Raw genomic sequence first — 18915 nt, 5'->3', positions numbered from 1 at the left:
GAACTACATCCCCCTGAAATCCCAGCACATGACATCACAGCACAAACTGAACGTACAGGGCAGGATGTTGATACAAAACAGGGCAACTATAAGAGGAATTATTCTGGGAAGAAGAAGCCCTTGAGTTGAGTCTTAAAGGATATGCTGGAACACAATGGGAAGGTGGGTGAGGGCACACAGTGAAGGCAGCCCGTGTTTGAGAGGTGTGGCGAGAAGGGACATAAGCAGCCCACGCTGGCTGCTCACATGGATGCGTCAGAAGTGAATGGGGGGAGGCATGAGGGGACAGTCAGTGTCCATCAGAACAAATTCACATCAGAGCTCCAGGCTTTCCTTTTATTTTTACTTACTTATTTATTTATTTTTAAATATTTTATTTATTTATTTGACGGAGAGAGAGAGAGAGTGAAAGGGGGAACACAAGCAGGGGGAGTGGGAAAGGGAGAAGCAGGCTTCCCGCAGAGTAGGGAGTCCAAAGTGGGGCTGGATCCCAGGACCCTGGGATGATGACCCAAGCCGAAGGCAGACGGTTAATGGACTGAGCCATCCAGGCGCCTCTCCGGGCTTTCCCTTCCCTAGGCAAAGCTTTGTCCCTATGGAGCCACTATGTTTTTTGACCTTGGTTGAGAGCCTTTCCCTTTCTGAGTCCCTGTTTCCTCTTCAGTAAAAGGAGGAAGGTGTATTTTTAGGTGATTTCTAGTGTACTGGCTAGCTCTAGGTGCCATATTTTGTGATGTACTTTGTGCTCCTTAGTCATGATGTGGGCTATGTTTCACAGACAGATGGAGACAAGGCATGTTTCCTGAGGAGAAAGAACAAAGAACTGAGAGAAGTCAGTGAGGAAGGACAGAGATTTTACAGAGCGCATGTGCGCACGTGTGTGTATTTGTGTGAGAGAATCAGACTTTGGGGTAAGGTTGTGATAAGGGATAGCACTCATCCTATGGATAAGTCTTCCAGGAGCAAGAGAGGCTGCAATTTGTTTAGAGTCTTTTTTTTTTTTTTTTAGTTTTTATTTATTTATTTTTTTAAAAAGATTTTACTTATTTGAGAGAGATGGTTAAAGATGGTCACAGATGGGGCTTTAAGGGAACCAAGCGACCTTTACTGTTGGGGAGGCCTAGTGTCCTGGCCCACAGTACCCCTCTGAGAAAGTGTTCACCCAATAAGGCGTCCCCTTTTCTTTTCATTCCCATGCCACTCATCCTGGTGTGGAATGAGCAGTGGGACAAGAGATAAAGGAGAAGACGGGCCGTGTAGGCCTGGCATCTTTAGTAAGAACTATCTGTGCTTCTCTAGTGAGGGGGCAGCAGCTGTGCGTGGGGCTTTCCAATGGCCTAGCACCTGGGGGCACCCTGCGGGGAGTCCTGGAGAAGGCATGCCATTCTAGAACTGGCCTCTTCCCAGTGTTAGAAATGACAAGGCTGGCCTTCTGGCCCTCACGGCAAACACCACATCCATCCTTCACCTCTGCCTTTCTCCCTTGGCAACTGAAACGCAGACAGCTCTCCTGGTGCTATGGTTGTTGGGACCTAGATCCTTTTCAGGGAAGTCATGCCCCTCTTTTGGGCTCACTGTTCCACCACTTTTCCTCTGTTTGAAACAGACCAAGACTCCAGGCTGAGAGGTTTCCCTTCTTCTCTTTCCTTCTCGTTCTGCCTCCACTCTGCTTGGAGGGGGATGTGGCTCTAAGGAGAGGAGCAGGGTAGGAGTTGGGGAAAGGCCACAGTTGGATTAGCCAATAAAGTTGGATTAGAATAAAGGGCTGTAGTAATGGGAGGGGTGACCACTCAGTTTCCATCTTTCCACCACAGAAGGAGCTGAACTACACAGCAGGAGGGATTTCAACAAGAGGTTTCAAAAACCTTCTATTCAGAAAGAGCTAGGACATCCACAGGCTAAGCACAAGAACTATTTGGAAGATGGTTCTGAGCTCTATCGGCAAGCAGGTAAATCTCATGCCCCTGGAGTAGTGTTTGGGACAGAACCAGATGTGCCCTGGGGACTTTCACGCGGCATGCCTTAGGCAGCCCCCTGGACAGAGCTCTCCAGGGCCAAGGGCTGTTCCATGCCCAATGGGCACTAGAGGGCACCCCAGCCCCAGAGAGGCCTCTGCAGCCCCAGCTGGGCCAGCTGCTCAGGGAGGCTAATCTGCAGCCCTCAGGGGCTCTGCATCTCTAACTGCCCTCAGGCTTGCAAGGAAGCCCTAGCTCTTCAAGGAGAGTATTCGTCCCTGTTGATTCACTAGCAACGATATATTCTAGAACAAATTAGGATGAGGGCAAGGATTGAGTGGATTGAAGAGTCAGAGCAGGGGTCGGGGGCGGGGGGTGGAGATGAAGGCCTGGCTGGGATGGGAGAGATGGGTATACTGGGCTAGTGGCTCTGTTTACCCAGGTTTGGGAAGACAGGGAGGGGAGCTAACTGGGTTAGGGATCCTAATGTGAGGGGCGGCTGTTGCATAAGGAGGCCTCTAAAGCTGGGGTGGGGGGAAGGACACCATGCTTTGTCCTGTGCCAGCCAAACAGTGCCTGAACACAGGAGGGGTGCAGGATACATTGGGGGAGTGAATGTAAGGTGGGGTTGGGGTGCTTAGCAGGGTTAGAACGGGGAGATCAGGATGAAGAGGAAAACCCAAGTGGCTATGGCACAGACAGGAGGGGTCCTGGTGGCAGTGGGGAAGGGGACAGCCGACGTTAGCTGGGCTTAGTGGAGGGAGGGTGAGTTGGCACTGCTGTTTCAATGACCACCACAGACCACTGGCTCCATGGAGAGGAGCCACCGAAACCTCCCTCCTCTACCTCACACGCACCCATGCACACATGCAGTTCACACGCGTGTGCAAACACACCCCACTTCTCTGTGAGCCATTTCCCTTTTAAAGTAGACAGATGACCTACCCAGGTTATAACTAACAAGCATCTGACCGGTCCACGGGGGGCTTCACTTGGAACCCCCACCTCCCTCTAGCCCACCTTCCCAATCCCTCTGTCCTCTGCCCCTCAGTCCTAATGCTCCACAACTCTTCTGCCTGCCCCTCCTCCCCAGTAATCCAGCTGGGCCTGGAGGTGGGAACAGCTTTCAGTCTGGAAGCTCTGGGTGGCCTGGACCCCTCCTTGGGCTTGCAGGCTATTTTTGCATTTCCTTTCATTTGCTCCCAGCCAGGAGGGGCCCTAGGAAGAGAGTTTGAGGACCACAGCAGGGGTTTGGCTCGGCTGCAGGGAGGACAGGGAGGGCAACCTGCCCAGAGCCCAGCAGTCCTAGCCCCTGGTCTCCACAGACTCTCCCTCCAGCCCTGGGCACTGCTGTCCTGGCCTCCTGGGAGTCACGCCTTAAGCACTCATGGCCTTCATCTTTTGGGGTTTATCAGGAACTCTACAGCTTCTCTGGGTTTCCTCCAGAGACGACCTGGAAGAGCTCCTTTCCAGCTAAGGAACATCTCACTGCCCTGTCATCTCTTTCCTTCTCACTTTTCCAGACGTGGGGAGTACTCTTCTTGAACAAAGCAATATGCTAAAAACATAAAACTGAGTGCCTGATCTGGAGCCCCCACTGCCCCCAAGCTAACCTGCCTATGCCAGCTCATTTCGAAGGGGGGCGTCAAAGGGCGGCAGATAGCCGTTCTGTTACCCGGCTCCCCCAGCAGACATTTGCAAGCAGCTGTTGGGCAGGAGCCCAGGAGCCCAGGACAGCTGCAGGGAGGCCCAGTGGGCCTGTTCCAGGAGCTGGGATCCATGCCTCCACAGCCTCCACATTCCTAGATAAAGGCCCCCAAGACAGGGCTGTACCTGCAACGTTATAAATCTGGTGTGTTTTCCACTAGCATCCTCCGATTTCTTTCTGGAGCCCGCATTTCATTTTGAATATCTATTTTATATCCAATTTTCTCACCAAAGAAGGACATCAAATCGTAATGGCCGTCCCATACTCATGAGGCCTCTGGTCCCGTGGTGACTTCAGACAGGCCCTGTCCTTTACTCTCCCTTCTCCTCCCTGACTCACAACCTGAAGCTCTCCCTCTACCGGTGCTCCTTCCCTTGGTGTCCCTCCTCCCCACCCCCAGCCTCTTCTCCACCTTGAATTCATGGCAGCCTTTTGCTTCTCTTCACACCAAACTTCCTGAAAAAACATTCCACACTCTTGGCCTTTCCTTCTCCCATTTATTCCTTATCCTGGGGTAACAATTTTCCACCCTGTGGAAACGCTCTGCTCTTCACTCTCAAAGATGGCTGTGTCTCGAAGGGCTAAATCCAGGAGTCCTCATCTCCTGTATTTAGTACTGGTGGCTGTTCCCTGAGCCCTCTCAGTGACTCACAACATCTGTATTTCTTCAGCTCGTGTCCAACTTCTCCTGGTGCTCTCCCTCTTGCCCTTCCTTCTAGTCTTGCAGGCTCCTTCGTCTCCGTATATCTGTGGTGACTTTCCTACCACCCTCTTGGTGACCTCACTGATGCTCGTGGCTTCAATTATCAGTTAAACAGTGAGACTCTCAAATCCTTAGTTCTGACCTAAACCTTCTTCTGAGCTCTAGATTCAAGTCAGTAGTCTGAGGACACTTGGATTGTCCTCAGTCACCTCAGTCACACAGGACTGAGACCAGAACTTGTGTCTTCTCCGGGACTCCCCACTGCCTAACCTCCAGTCCCTGGGAGGCAGCCTGACTACTCCCAAAGGAGCACAGGCTTCAAGTCAGACAGCTCTCCATTTACATTACAGGCTCTGTGATCTTGGGCACGTAGGTTTGCCCTGTAAACCTCATTTCTCCTATCTGTAAAATGGGGGTAATAATGGCAGCTACTTCACTGAGATAGATGCAGGAAATGATGCATGTAGAGGGCTGCCTACACTGTTAGCCTATAGCAAGTACTTGATATATGTTAGCCACCAAGAACTGTAATAATAAATGGCTCTTAAATTTGTGTTCGGGGTGCCTAGATGGCTCAGTCAGTTAAGCGCCTGCCTTCTGCTCAGGTCATGATCCTGGGGTCCTGGGATCCAGCCCCGCATTGGGCTCCCTGCTCAGTGGTGAGCCTGCTTCTCCCTCTCTCTCTATCCCTATCCCTGCTCATGCTCTCTCCCTCTTGCTCTCTTTCTCTCAAATAAATAAATTTTTAAAATCTTAAAAAAAAAAAAAAAAAGCAGTGGATTTTTAAACAAACAACAACAACAACAAAACAGAAAATTTGTGTTCAGTTACTTAAGCCAGGAGCTGGGAGTCATCTTGTACTCTTCTAATTTTTCCTCCAAGTCTACCCAAAAAGTCACTGAGAATGGTCAGTTCTATCGTCTGAGGCCTTCATTCATGGCCGGACCATTCGCCACCTGAACTACACCACAGAGGTCCCACTGGTATTTTGCCAACTCCAGTGTCATCCCTTCCCTCCCTGGGTGCTTCCCCAACTGCCGCATGCATCTGAATTCATGGGGTAGATAATATTGAAATGAGGGTTCAGAAGGGACCAGGGGTGTGGAGGGGCCAAGGGTTTGCATTTCCAGCAAGTGCTGAGATCCCAAGACTGCTGGTCCAGACTGCAGTTTGGGTAGCAAAGCTCTACTCTTCCTCTAATTCTCTTTCTTAAAAAAAAACTCATGTGATCATATCAGTCCCCTGCCTGGAAATCTTGGATGAACTTCACAATGTAACTTAAACTGCCCTTTGGGTTGCTTCCTCCTGTTCTGACTCACACAGCATATACCCCGGCACAAGCTTCTCAGAATGCCACGTTTTTCCAACACTTTGCACCTTTGCTCATGCTGTTTCCTCCATGGGGAATGCCTCTCCTTATCTTCCCTGCCTCTTGGAAGTCTGTTCCTTTCCCCAAGACTCCACATAAGTGTAACCTCCTCTAGGAAGCCTTCCTCCACCTTCATGGCAAACTTATTCATGCTTTCTGCTGTGACTCCTCCTCTTTTTGTTTATACCACTATAATTGCATGTATCCCATCTCATCACAGTGACTGTCTACGCAGCTGTCCTCCTCTTTAAGATTTAAGCCCGTTGTCTAATCTGTCTTTGTGTTCCAAGAACTCAATACCGAGTAGACAGTGCGATAGGACCACAAGAGAAGGAGGGAGGTGGGTGCAGGGAAAGTGAAAACTTGAGTCCCCATGAACGCCCGCCTTCCAGGACTGCGCTTCTGATTAACACACCATCGCCCCCTGGTGGCAGGGTACCAAAATTGCTGGTCCAATGTCTGGAAGAGGCACACAGGTACCTCTTTTAACGCACGGATCAGCATCACCACCCTGGAAACCAAGATCCCCAAAGACTCTGCCAGCCATCACTGACATTTCCTCGGTTCTCGGCACCCCTCTCAGTACAGGTTTCTACATACACAAGGAAAGCCATGCACACATATTTCAAGCCAGCGATAAAATAAAGGCAGCCTACCCTCTGGTTTCTCTCCCACTGCTGTGAGTTCAGACTCCTGGCTCGGCTCACTGGTTCCATACACATTGATGGCACGCACACGGAATTTATAGTCTCGGTCAGGCAGGAGGTCCTGGACGTTAAAAGAGGTGCTGCGGCATGTGGCTAGCTCCTTCCACGTTTTGTCCACCGAGTCCCAGATCTCGACGCTGTAGGACTGCACGGCACTGCCCCCGTCGTATGAGGAGCCATACCAGGACAGGGTCAACGAGGAGCTCCGGATGTCAGAGGCACAAGGTGTGCCGGCTGGGGGGTCTGGCTTGTCTGGGGAAAGAGAAGCACATCACCCACGTCTTCAGAATTGTAGGGAAAGAACGTTTCTGGATTAGCATTGTCTTGGAGGAAAAGCCCAGAGAACCTGAGCCGACAGCCCTGGTCCTGGCTCTCCTCTCCTCATCTACATGGTCACACCTGTCTACAAACACGCAAAGCCCTGCAAATACCTATTTTCTTGAAAAACCCCCTCTTTTTTTGGCTAGTTTTCCAGCCTACAAGTCACGATTTCCTGTACTTTGCCTCAGTCCTAAACATATTTCTCTGAGTAAACAGATCTAGGAAGCTGCCCAGAAGGCGTGGACTGCTTCCCATCACAAATATGTTTTGAGAGAGAATTTAATGTGTGCGTGTGTGTCTGTCAGGCCCTAGGCCAGTGGCCTGTGACATAACGAGGGCCAGTCTCCACTTTCTCCAGGACTTGGGAAACGCCTGCCTCACGGAGAGGTGGAATAGCACAGCGAGCTCAGAGGCCGGACAGATCTGGGTCTGAACACGGCTCTGTCTCCACTCACTACTTGTTAACCTCTCTGTGCCTCAGTGTCCTGGTCTGTAAGTGATGTGGAAAATAACACTGATTGGATCACAAGGCAGCTGTGAGAAGTTCCTGGACAAGGGGCTGGCGTGTACCGTCATCACTCTCATTTTGGGGGGAGTTTATTTCTCACTTTGTAATATGTAAAATATTACTTCTAACCCACCTCTTTTATCCTCCTAGGGCCAGGATAAAATGAGAAAGACTTTCAAAAGCAAAGCACAGTAGTGAATCACAAGCGTCCCGGACTGGGCCTGGAAACAGGAGCAGGCTGCCTTCCCGCTCAGACCAGGGACACCACCCACTTCCAGGCAGCTCACGCCGGCCTAGACTTTGCTCAGGTCTCGGAGTTTTGCGGATTCTGTCTGCCACTCCTCTGAACAAAATTCTCCTGTTTTTCAGATTTTGTTTTCATAGGTGGCTGATTTAGCTATGGATACCAATATTCAGTAACCTCTATCTCCCCCACAACCTGCCCCCGCCAAGGCAGTCTGAGGTGTAGGGTTTCCCAAACCAGCAATTAAAACCATGCTTTTCATGCTATGTCATTCTTATAAGCTATGTGACCTCGAGCAAATTCTTTGACTTCCAAGGTTCCAGACTTCTAGTTCCTCTTTTTTATTTGGACAATGGTGCTAATGTGTAGGGGTTTTGTACACATCCAGGTAAAGACCTTGACTCCTACTCACCCTCCCTTCAGCAGGGGTGGAAAGCCGAAGAGAATTCTTATAAATGACGTTGCGCAGACGGGGGAGAAAACAAACATTCCATCGTGTGTGTGTGTGTGTGTGTCACACACGCGTACATACACATATCCGTATTCATCCTCCCTGGTTCCCCGGGCCCCACGGCTTCTCTGTCCTTCCTATGGCTACCTTGCCCAGAGACCGCCCATCCCCGCACAGCCCCCTTGTGTAGAGTGTTTCTGGGATCATGGTAGAACTACCTCCCACCATTGGCAGTCACTCTGGAGGCCTCCTGGGATGGAACCACTTTCGCTGGTTGTTTAAAGTGTTCTCTTAGAAAAACTATTTGTTCTGAAAGATGTATTGGTCTTTTTAGAAATATTTCTGGTGTTGGCTAAGATGTTTATTGCTCTAAACTCTTGTAGAGGCAAGTGCTTCAAGTCCTCTCAAGACCCAGCTAAGGAAGTTAAAAAAGCCCAAAGAGGGATGAAAGACAGACTCACTGCTTCCCCCAAAGAAAACTGCCTGGGAAGTGTCTTGTTGGACACGTTTAGAGTCGTGTAGGTTGATAAGACAAAGGCATATACACTCCACTGACTGATTTTTCTCCCCTCTGTGTTGGTGAAGCCAATGTTGAGAAATGGGTATTGCAAAAGAGGTACTACTTGTACCCTACCCTGTTCCAGATGTCTCTTGGCTGAAAGGGTCAGAAAGACAGACATATGATATGTGTTGCCCCCTGTCATACAGGAGAAGATGAAAAATTTAGGAAGGGGGATGACCACCCTATCCCCAGGGTCACCTACCTGGATGATCCTGGCCCTTGAAAGCTAAGGCACTTTGCTTGCTAAGAATAACCAGCTAGCGAGTGGCAGAGCCAAAAGGAGACTCCAAGACATCTCCAGAGCCTTGTTCCAGGGCCTGCTTTTTTACAAGCTATCAGGCAGAATAAGATCAAGAAGCATCTTGCTTAAACCCACGCCAAGCATCACAAGGGGAAATCTCCTGCCCTTAAAATTCATGCGAGTTCCAAGCTCAGAGTAGTTGGGCTTACTGGGTATTTGGAGATTCTCTGGACTTGGTTTTTCTCCTTTAAAGATATGCAAAGTGGCCTGTTTTTCCCCTAGCTGAACAAGTTACTGGAAGGAATGCATCTGGGTCAGCGGCTCTCTGGGGCCCCTCCCTCCCTTGCCCCGTGGCAGAGCTGGAAGGGCCATTGTGGCAGAGGCTCTCAGAACGTCACCAACTCCTGTGCTGCCTTTCAAAATAGTTAAACATCACTCATTCAAAGGAACCCAAGGAAAGGCTACTTTTTATTACCATTAAAAAAAACAGGAGTCGGGCACCTGGGTGGCTCAGTGGGTTAAGCCACTGCCTTCGGCTCAGGTCATGATCTCAGGGTCCTGGGATCGAGTCCCGCATCGGGCTCTCTGCTCAGCAGGGAGCCTGCTTCCTCCTCTCTCTCTGCCTGCCTCTCTGCCTACTTGTGATTTCTCTCTGTCAAATAAATAAATAAATAAATCTTTAAAAAAAAAAAAAACAAAAAACCAGGAGTCATACATAGCCTCGATGAAAAGAAAATGGTATTTTTAAAGGACAGACAAGAAAAGAAGTTTCCTGCTAACCAGTCGAAGTTAAGTCGGCCTCAGTCAGCTGGCCTGCAGACAGATCCTTCCAGAGTGCTCGAAAAGGGTCTGGAGTTGCCCAAACAATTCCTGTTTCGTCGTCCCATTTCTATCTGACATCTACTTAATAAGCCCTGATCAGATAATGCCCAGATGCCCCCAGAGTCACAGAGGGAAACCTGGCCCTAAGCCAGGTTTACTGTGGACTAAGGCTAAATCCACTGGCTCTGAATGAATGCGGCTTTGCTGGGTCCATCAATGCAAGTTCTCCGTTTATTGAGCCGTTCTATTCTTAGCTCTCCGAGGGGGAGGCAGACAGAAAGCCCGTTCCCCTTCATTCCATTCCCCTCCCAGGACGGCATTTAACATGCTGCTCCCGCCAGCTGGCGGGCAGCCGCCAAGGCCCTGTCAGCACTGGCCGCGGAGAATGAGAAACGAAACCATAAAAGGCCAGAAGCACAGCCCCGCGGTGGGCCTGGGGGAGGGGCGCATGTGGCACTGCAGAGCCAGTCAGAGTGGGGCAGGGGCGCTGGTCACGGGAGAGCAGTTCAAAGGAGGTGATCCCCCAGGTTCCCCAAGCTGGGGCAGATAAGAGAACACCAAGGAAAACAGGAAACCAATGCTTGCTGATGCGGGGAGAGGGGAGCCAAGTCAATACTTCAGGTACACATCTCAATGTGTAGGAGATCTGGGTCACTAGGGCCAATTTCCCAACTCCCCAAATAGTCTTGCCTCCTGGGGGACAATCATCGAAATGAACATCCGGAGTCACCAAAGAGAGAAAGAGTGAGAAAAATCTGTCTCCTGTCTTTATAGATGAGAAACCTATTTCCTGACCTCTTAGCACACTGGCCTTCCCAGAGTTAAAACTCCTGATCTACAGCAGCAGAAAAAAGGGATCAGATCAGCCACCGCGAGGCCAAAGGCCTTTACGCACACAGCCTCTGATGGCCACAGGTGCGCAGGCACACGGCCTGCTGTCCACCTGCCCAGTTCTTCATCTGCTGTTCCTTGGCTGTCCCAAGTGCCCCCCATGTCAGGGCTCAAGGGCCTGAGCACAACCCACAGTGTGGGACCAGTTAGCAAGGTATTTGGACATTTCAGGAGACAGTCCCCCAGGGCATGAAAGACAGTGACTGGGACAGAGAGGAAAAAGTGAACTTAAAAATCAGTCTGGAGAGAGACTCCACTCCATACGGCAGGAGGTGAAAAAGAAGTGGAGGTAGGACTGGGAGGTCACCGTGATCTCGGAAGGGTGATCTCGGAAGGGTGGTCCCAGCAGACCCAAGGGGGTAGGAGGGAGGCCTCAGGGGGACGAAGAAGCAGGATGAAAGTGGAGACTGGCCCTGGTGAGGGGCATGGCTGTGCAGGCGGCAGAGACGTGGCAGGGTGGCCAGAGCGGGACGGGATCCTGCAGGTGTACACGCGCCTGCATGTTTGGCTGGGATGAGAGAGCCCTGGCAACATTTCCCGGAGAAGCAGAGGAGGTGAAGACGAAGGAAGGGGCACAGATATACAGACACCTGCAGGCGCGGCCACGAGGTGGTGAAATGCCTGCCACCTCCAATTCCTCAGGGAAGCCAGAGAAGCAGGGAGGACACTGAGCTGGCTGACACCGTCGAGGGCAGCAATGAGTTTGTGGCTCCTGATCCTCTTCCTGCAGTGCCCCCAGAAGCAGGCACAGGAGGACGTGGAAGGCAGTAGGGCCTGAAGGCGAGGACTGGTAAAGGGACTGAGTGGCTGGGGAGAGGGAAGGGGGTGGACCACAGTGACAGGGAGCAAGGTGCCGGAGCAACGGGTCTGGGGTAGTGTAGCTCAGGTTTCCCAAAGACTAGACAGAAAGAAGCCAGGAGGGGGTTCACAGGAACAGGAAAATGCTGCGGGTGTGCGGTAAGGTCTGGGCTTCTCCAGAAGCACGAAGCCCAGCCAGAGAGAGGGGGCAGGGAGAGGGAGCACAGGAGCATGTGAGGAGTGGGCCCCAGGGACATGAAGCCCAGAGGTCCATCATCCTACTGTCCTCTGACCCGCAGGCCAACCCATCCCCAGACTCACCCACGACAGTGAGGTTGACCTGGGCCTGCCTGCTGCCCAGCTTGTTCTCCACCAGCAGAGTGTAGCAGCCGCAGTGTTCCTGGCGTGCGGCCACGATGGTGAGCCTGCTGCCATTCTCGCTGTTCTCTACCTTGATGTGCTCGCTCTCCTGGATCTGGGAGCAGAGAGTGGGACAGGAGCTAGAGACTTGGGCCAGGAAGGGAAGAGGGCTCTGACCTCCACTCCCCACCCTTAGGGAAGGCTATGGACAGGCTGTATGGGGCTCCATCTTGTCTAGACCCTGGGCTTCCCCTTTGGCCCCTCCTCTTCTGCGTCCAAAGCCAAGCCTCCCTGAGGGGTTCCAGCTCTGGGGTGAGGGGGAAGCGTGCAGAGCACGGCCCGACGGATGGACTGTGTCTGCCCTTGCTGCCCAACCCAGAGCCGGGGAGGGTCCCATAGCTTCAGGGGTTTGGGAGGGAGGGCAGGAGAAGCTGTCTGAGCAGTCACCTAACCCCAGTGTGTTCTGACTTCTCCTATGCTAATACTGGGGCCACCGGCCACATGTGGCTACGTAAGTTTTAATTAAGTAGAAATAGCCCAAAGATCCATCAACTAATGAATGGATAAACAAACTGTGGCCTATCCAGACAATAGAATATTATTTGGCCAGAAAAAGGAATGAAGTACTGATTTATGCTACAACATGGATAGGCCCTGAAAACGTCATGCTAAGTAAAACAAGCCAGACATGAAAGAATACATTTATATGAAATGCCCCCAGTAGGCAAATCCATAGAGACAGAAAGTAAGTTAGTGGTTGCCAGGGCTGGGGGAAAAGGGAGGAATGGCTGCTAATGGGTCCAGGGTTTCTTTTTGAGATGATGGAAATGTTCCAGCATTAGATCATTGTTACGGTTGCACAACTGAAATGGTTGAAAACCACCGAATGGTACACTTGAAAAGGTCAAATTTTATGGTGTCTGAATGTTATGGTGTATATAACAAAGCTGTTATAAGGATTTTAAATTAATTACAATTTCAAAGTCTGTTCTTCAGTTGCACTAGTCACATTTTAAATGCTCAGTAACTACATACAGTGGTGGCTACCATATTGCATAATGGATACAGAGCATATCCATCACCAGAGAAAGTTCTTTGTCCCCGGTGGGGATCTGGCCAAATGTCTCTGAAAAAGGAGAGAGCCCACCTTCCTTAAGACACCACCAGGCCAGAGAGCGCACAGAGCAAGCACCCTTTGGGACGATAAGGCAGGCTTCTCAGCTTCATCTTTTGAGACCAGTCCTCCATGCCTCCTTGGTACTAGCCTCCCCTCTCTGGGCCTCAGGGAAGTTTGAATGGTTTGGAATAGAGCAGCAGAGAACTCAGAAGAAATCTTCACATCCTCTGCAAAGTTCCTGATTCAGTGTCAGCCACCGCCTGGGACCTTTGTTGGTCACATGTAAGTAAGAGGCACACATTACCCACATGGGCCCAGGGGAACTGGAGGGCTCCCCATGTCCTTTTAAGCTGGTTGTTCAGAAATTCAGACCCTTCTTTCATAGGATCCTTATGAGAAATGGTATATTTCTGGGCCAGTAAGCCAAGGTTCTAGTTAATGTACAATTTATTTATTCAAATAGTTGGATTCCCTTTTATCCCTTCAACATTAGTAAGCTGAAGTGGTTACCACAGATAGGGTTCAGTGGGCTAACCCAGAATCACAGAAGGTTCCCAGGGTCTGAGAGGTCCTTTCAGTCAGTGGTTCGATTCTCCTGACTCTGAGTAGAATTCTAGACTAAAATATCACAATCAGGTTGCGGGGGGGAAACATGCATGGTTTCCTTTTTTTCCTTCATACTGTTCTCTGTCCCCAAAGGGTCTGTAAAGCAGATTCAGAAGAAAAGGTTATTAAGAACTCAGATGTGGTGGGTGGGGACAGGTGGGGGAGGGGCCCTCCCATTTCCAAGGCCCCGCTGATCAAAATGCTGCTGCCCACATGATGGCGTTTCTGGTCCCTTTTGGGCGCAGGGGCTGGGGACGTCATTCTTTGGCCACTCCCCTCCCTCACTAACCTGCTTTCGGAACTTCATCCAGGTACAGGTGATGGGCTGGGTGCCTGCCACTTTCCCAAACAGCTCCACAGACTCTCCTGCGCGTACCTTCTGGTCCTCGGGAAACTGGATGATCTGAGGGGGCATGGCTGGGAGAGGACAAGGGACAAGGGACAAGGTGAGCAATGAGGAGGGAGCCTCAGAGAGACTGATCTCAATCAGTGCTGCTGTCCACACTGGTCTGTTCCTCTCTCGCCTTCTAGAGCCTTCAGAGAAACACTGAGAACAGGGGCCTCTGCTCCAGAATGTCCAACTGATGGGCCTGCTAGGTTTGTTCTTATATTTATTCTTCAGAAATGGCCCACACAATCTACATGGCAGAATTTTCCAATAGTCAATTGCTCTGGAATTTGCATCTTACCCTAAATTTCTTAATATGCCTGCTCACTCCTTTAATTTTTTCAAAGGATTTTATGTATTTATTTGACAGAGAGTGAGAGAGAGCACAAGCAGGGGGAAATGGCAGAGGGCATAGGAGAAGCAGGTTCCCCACTGGACAAGGAGCCAGACGTGGGACTTGATCCCAGCACCCTGAGATCACCACCTGAGGTGAAGGCAGATGCTTCATTGACTGAGCCACCCAGGAGCCCCCTGCTAGCTCTATTAATTAAGCAGCACCTTACCTTCAAGCCAGGTTACCCTGGCTGACAGGTTCAATAGGGTCCACCTCCTCAAATGCCTTTCACTGGGAAACAGACAAGGCTCTACATGACAAAGGCATACAGACCAGAGCACTAAGATAGCACACAGTGGATCACCTCCTTAAATGGCAGTGTGGAGGGTAGAGTTAGGCAGAATTTCACAGCAGGGATGGGAAAGTCATAGTACTGTATGATACCATATGATGTCCCTATACTAGGGACGCTACAGCGGAAAGAGAAAAGACAAGTAGTGAAAGAGGGTAGGGGACCAGGCTGTGCAGAGGCTCTTGGGGAAAATCTGGCCTGAATAATACAGGGTTCGAATCAGGGAGGGGCAGCAGTGGTCTCCTGGGACCTTATGCCTGTGCTCAGTCTAGCTGGGCAAAGGAAAAACACCTCATGGCAGATGACCCTTGCCCCCAAATGTTGCTTATGACCAATTACCTGCCTTCGGAGGCGTCTTGGGGGCAGGTTTCTTTTTCACAGTTGCATCACCTGAAACAAAGATGTTCACAAGTTATTTTCTGTAAATCCTGGCTTTTCATAAAGTTCTTGAATCCTAGGAGACTTGCCCACTGCCCCTGCCCCTGCCCCAGGCAGAGCCCTCATTTAAATATGTCTCCACTTAAATATGTTTTTTCAGGAGATCTTGCACTCCCGTAGAGACAACCTCATGGCTGAATGAATATCAGGTCTCGGGGGGCCTCTGGAGGGGCCTTCAGAGTCACCATTGGGATAAGAACTCAAAAACGTTTGAGTCTCCGTTGTCCATTTCAACAATGATGACTCCACACTCGCTAACTATTCTCTCACCCAAACTTCAGGAACTTAGAAAGGAAATTATGTCAGATAAACCATCTAAAATTAGCCTTTGGTGTAGATCCAAGGGTCTCAGGCTTCCTTAGGGTCACAGACTGTGGACTAGTGGCTTTCATTTTTTAGTGTTGGCTGAATGGATCAATGAATGAATGAACAAGTGAATGAACCCACCAAATGGTTTCTTCCCTTCCTACTCCATTGCTTCCACTCTCTCCAAGTAACTCAAATAAGAAAAATGACCCAAACAGACCAATTTCACAGCACAAACCTACTCATTTGGCTAAATAACAGTATGATAAATGCCAAAAATAGCCTCAGCAATCTTCATGGCTTATCTTTATCTTTCTTGAAGGTCTTTAATCAAAACCTATTTATCCAAGTGGAATGAGAATCTATGCACACACAAGTATCTATACATGAATGGTTATGTTGGTTGTATTTGTGATTGCCAAAAGCTAGAATTTACTCAATTATCCCACAACTGGAGAATGGGTGACCTCTGGTATAGCTATACAATGAAATACCAAGAAAAAGGAACAAACTACTGATATACAGAACTTAGATGAATCTCAACGATTCATCTATCTCTAAGAAAGGCCAGACTCAAAAGGCTATGAACAGTATAATTCAATTGATATGTCTCATTCTAGATAAGGCAAAGCTATAGGGGCAGAGAATAGATTAGCAGGGTGTGGGGAGAGGGGTCCACCATTAAGGGGCACAAAGACATGTCTTAGGGTGGGGGAACCATATTTTGATTATGGCAATAATTATATGGCCATATGCAGTTGTCAAGATTCATAGAACTATGCCTGAGAAAGGGCAAACATTACTGTATGTAAGTTAGACCTTAGTACAAACAAATGGGAAAGAGTTACTTAACCAATGAGATCTTCCCTAAGCACTCCATGTCCTACAGCAACCCCCTGCCCTCAGCACTTCTCCTCTCCCTCACCTCACTTTATTACTCCCCCTCCCCGTGGCACTTAGCACCATATAACAAACTATATATTTACTTGTAGATTTACTGCCTGCCCTTCCCCTATCTCTGAAGTAAAAGGCTTTCGGGGGCAGAGACTTTCTTTTTTTGCTCACTGCTGTATACTCAGTGTGCTTGGAACAGTGGAGGCACTTGGTAAGTATTTACTGAAGGAATGAGTGGTGGTGACATTAGCAATTAGTCACCCCAAAGCCTCACCCCTGCAGATTACGGAAAAGCAGTCCCGTGTCCTTGCCTGGACACTGCTGTGTGCCCACAGGCCGGTCAGCTGACTTTGTAGATTATTAGCTGTGCATGTGGGAAACAGAGTAGTGGGGCTACCCACCTGAGAGCCACACAAGGACTGGGTAAGGAGGCGATCTTTGAGATCACAAAGCTGACCACAAATAGATATATGCTGAAGTCCAGGGTGAGGCCTGCTTCCACCACACGCACCCTGGCTTGTCACTGTTATCCATCCATCTGTCCATCTCACAAAAACTTACCAGGCAAATGCCTGTCAGCACAAACTCCTAACCTGGGAGCTGAGAGGAAAACCACACAAATGTGAGAAATCAGAGCTTGTCCTCAAGGGCTTAAATGTCAAGGTGTGTGGCCCAGAGGAAAGGCTGCTTTTTTTTTTTCCTTTTGTCATAAAGGATATTGATGGGACAACTGGCAAAATTTGCATAAGGTCAATAAATTAGATGACAGTATTGTATCAGTGTTAATTTCATGTTTTGATCATCAAATTTATTTTTATAAGAAACTCTCTTTGTTTTTAGGAAATAGACCCTCAAATGTTTGGGTGTTGGGGGCACCTGGGTGGCTCAGTGGGTTAAAGCCTCTGCCTTCAGCTCAGGTCATGGTACCGCGGTCCTGGGATCGAGCCCTGCATTGGGCTCTCTGCTCAGTGGGGAGCCTAGCTCCCCCTCTCTCTCTGCCTGCCTCCCTGCCCACTTGTGATCTCTATCAAATAAATAAATAAAATATTTTTTAAAAATTAAAAAAAATATTTGGGTGTTGAGGTTATCATGTGTACAACTTCTTTCAATTTCTCATAAAAATTATATGTATGAATGTGTACGTATGTGTATACGTGTGTGGAGAGGTAGAAGGAAGGAGAAAGGGAAAAACACATGATAAAGCAAAGACGGTAAAATGCTGACATTTAAGGAATCAGAGCGAAGGGATACAAGTATTATTTGTACTGTTTGTGCAACTTTGAGTCTGAGGTTATTTCAAAATAAAAGTTGATAGAAAGTTTTTTTTTCAAAAGGTTTTATTCAGGGAGCACCTAACTGGCTCAGACCATAGAGCATGAGAGTCTTAATCTCAGGGTTGCTAGTTCAAGCCCTACACTGGGCGTAGAACCTACTTTAAAACAAAACAAAACAAAACAAAAACCAAAAAACAAACAAAAAAAACAAAAAAACTTTTATCTAGCCAACACAATGCAGTTGTTCAAATGAAGGACAAAGAGCGTGCACTGTGGACTGTGTGCACACAGGACAGACCTGAAGGCTATGAAATATCTGAACTGGAGACAGGAGAAGGGCCCCATGGTTCAGGAGCTGAGGATCAGGGTGATGTCCGGTGGAAGCTGTCCAGAGTGCGGGGCTAGGGTTAGAGAACTCTGGTGTGAAGGCGGTGGGACAATTCAAATTAAAGAAAATAAAGAATTCAGTTCCTTGGTCACAGTAGTCTAGTTTCAAATGCTCGACGATAGCCACATGGCTCGTGGCCACCATGCTGCACAGACACGGAACATTGCTGTCCTCACAGGGCTGATCTAGAATCCCAGGTTTGAGGGCTAGATATTTGTTGTGAGTGAACGGGGACATCCTCACAGAAATTGCAGTCTAGCTGGGCTCGAGGACGCCTTGGCAGTCTCCCTATCTCCTGGGGGACAAGGCTATCCAATTCAGAGGCTACTGCCATCCTTTGGGGAGGAAGTGATGAAGGTCCAGGCTTGGTAAAGGCAGCAGAAAAGAAAATGCAGATGAGGCAGAAGAGAAGTGAAGACAATTTAGGGGCTGAGCAAGAGGGAGGTACAAAGATTCCTTAGAGATTTCTGGCTTGGATAAATGGGGAAAATGGTGGTGACAGAATACAGACTTTGGGAGTGAAAGCTGAGGCATTTGATTTGGTCCAAGTGAATGTGGTAGATGATAGAATTTAATGCACTTGTAGGCCAGAAGCCCAGGATCAGAATTCTAGAGGGAGGGTGGTGGAGACTGGAAGTGAAAGACTCCAGAATCAAACATTCAGTCATAATGGAAACTGCGAGGATGGGTCAGTTCTTTGGGGGAAAGAATGCAGTGAAAGATGGAAAGGGACCAGGGTCTGAACCTACGTGATGCCCACGGTGAGGAGCTGGGATGAAGGAGAGGGCTGTGGACCTCAACAGATAGAAGGAGGACTGTCCCTGCAAGCCAGGGTGGAGGAGAACAGTCCCTGGGAAGTGGGCTTCAGGTGTGACCAGCCCTGAGTGACGGGTAAGGTGTGAGAGGGCAGGCGACATGAGACGGTAGGGTCAGAAATCACTCCAGGGGAGATTCTCAAGGAAACAGGCAGGGAGTCAACTAACCTGACACAAGTTCTAGAGTTGAAGGGACAAGGAGAAACCGTGATGAAAGGGGAGATGTCAAGCAAGGTTTTTTTCCAGGTGAGAGAGGAACACAGGTTTGAAAGCAGAAGGCTGGGGCTCGGCGAGGGAGGGGGAACCCCAAGATGGAACAGCATGAGAAACCCCTTGGACGTGGGTACTAGATGGGCTCTGGAA

At 49.4% G+C, this 18915-nt stretch overlaps 1 protein-coding gene across 6 annotated transcripts in view; it reads right to left on the bottom strand.

Moving 5' to 3' along the window:
* MYLK (myosin light chain kinase) overlaps positions 1-18915 on the bottom strand; it is a 177736-nt gene that overhangs the window by 33849 nt on the left and 124972 nt on the right. For all 6 annotated transcript variants that reach the window (XM_044252187.1, XM_044252185.1, XM_044252188.1 and 3 more), the window contains 4 exons: positions 14777-14827; positions 13653-13780; positions 11602-11755; positions 6392-6694 (listed from right to left, as the gene is read on the bottom strand). In XM_044252187.1, coding sequence (XP_044108122.1) covers positions 6392-6694; positions 11602-11755; positions 13653-13780; positions 14777-14827 — 636 coding nt within the window. The remainder of the gene's footprint in view (positions 1-6391; positions 6695-11601; positions 11756-13652; positions 13781-14776; positions 14828-18915) is intronic.

The sequence above is a fragment of the Neovison vison genome, chromosome 6 (assembly GCF_020171115.1).
Source record: "Neovison vison isolate M4711 chromosome 6, ASM_NN_V1, whole genome shotgun sequence".
Classification (NCBI taxonomy): Eukaryota; Metazoa; Chordata; class Mammalia; order Carnivora; family Mustelidae; genus Neogale; species Neogale vison.
The sequence above is the reverse complement of the archived record's forward strand: the minus strand, read 5'-3'. Positions and strand labels throughout refer to the sequence as shown.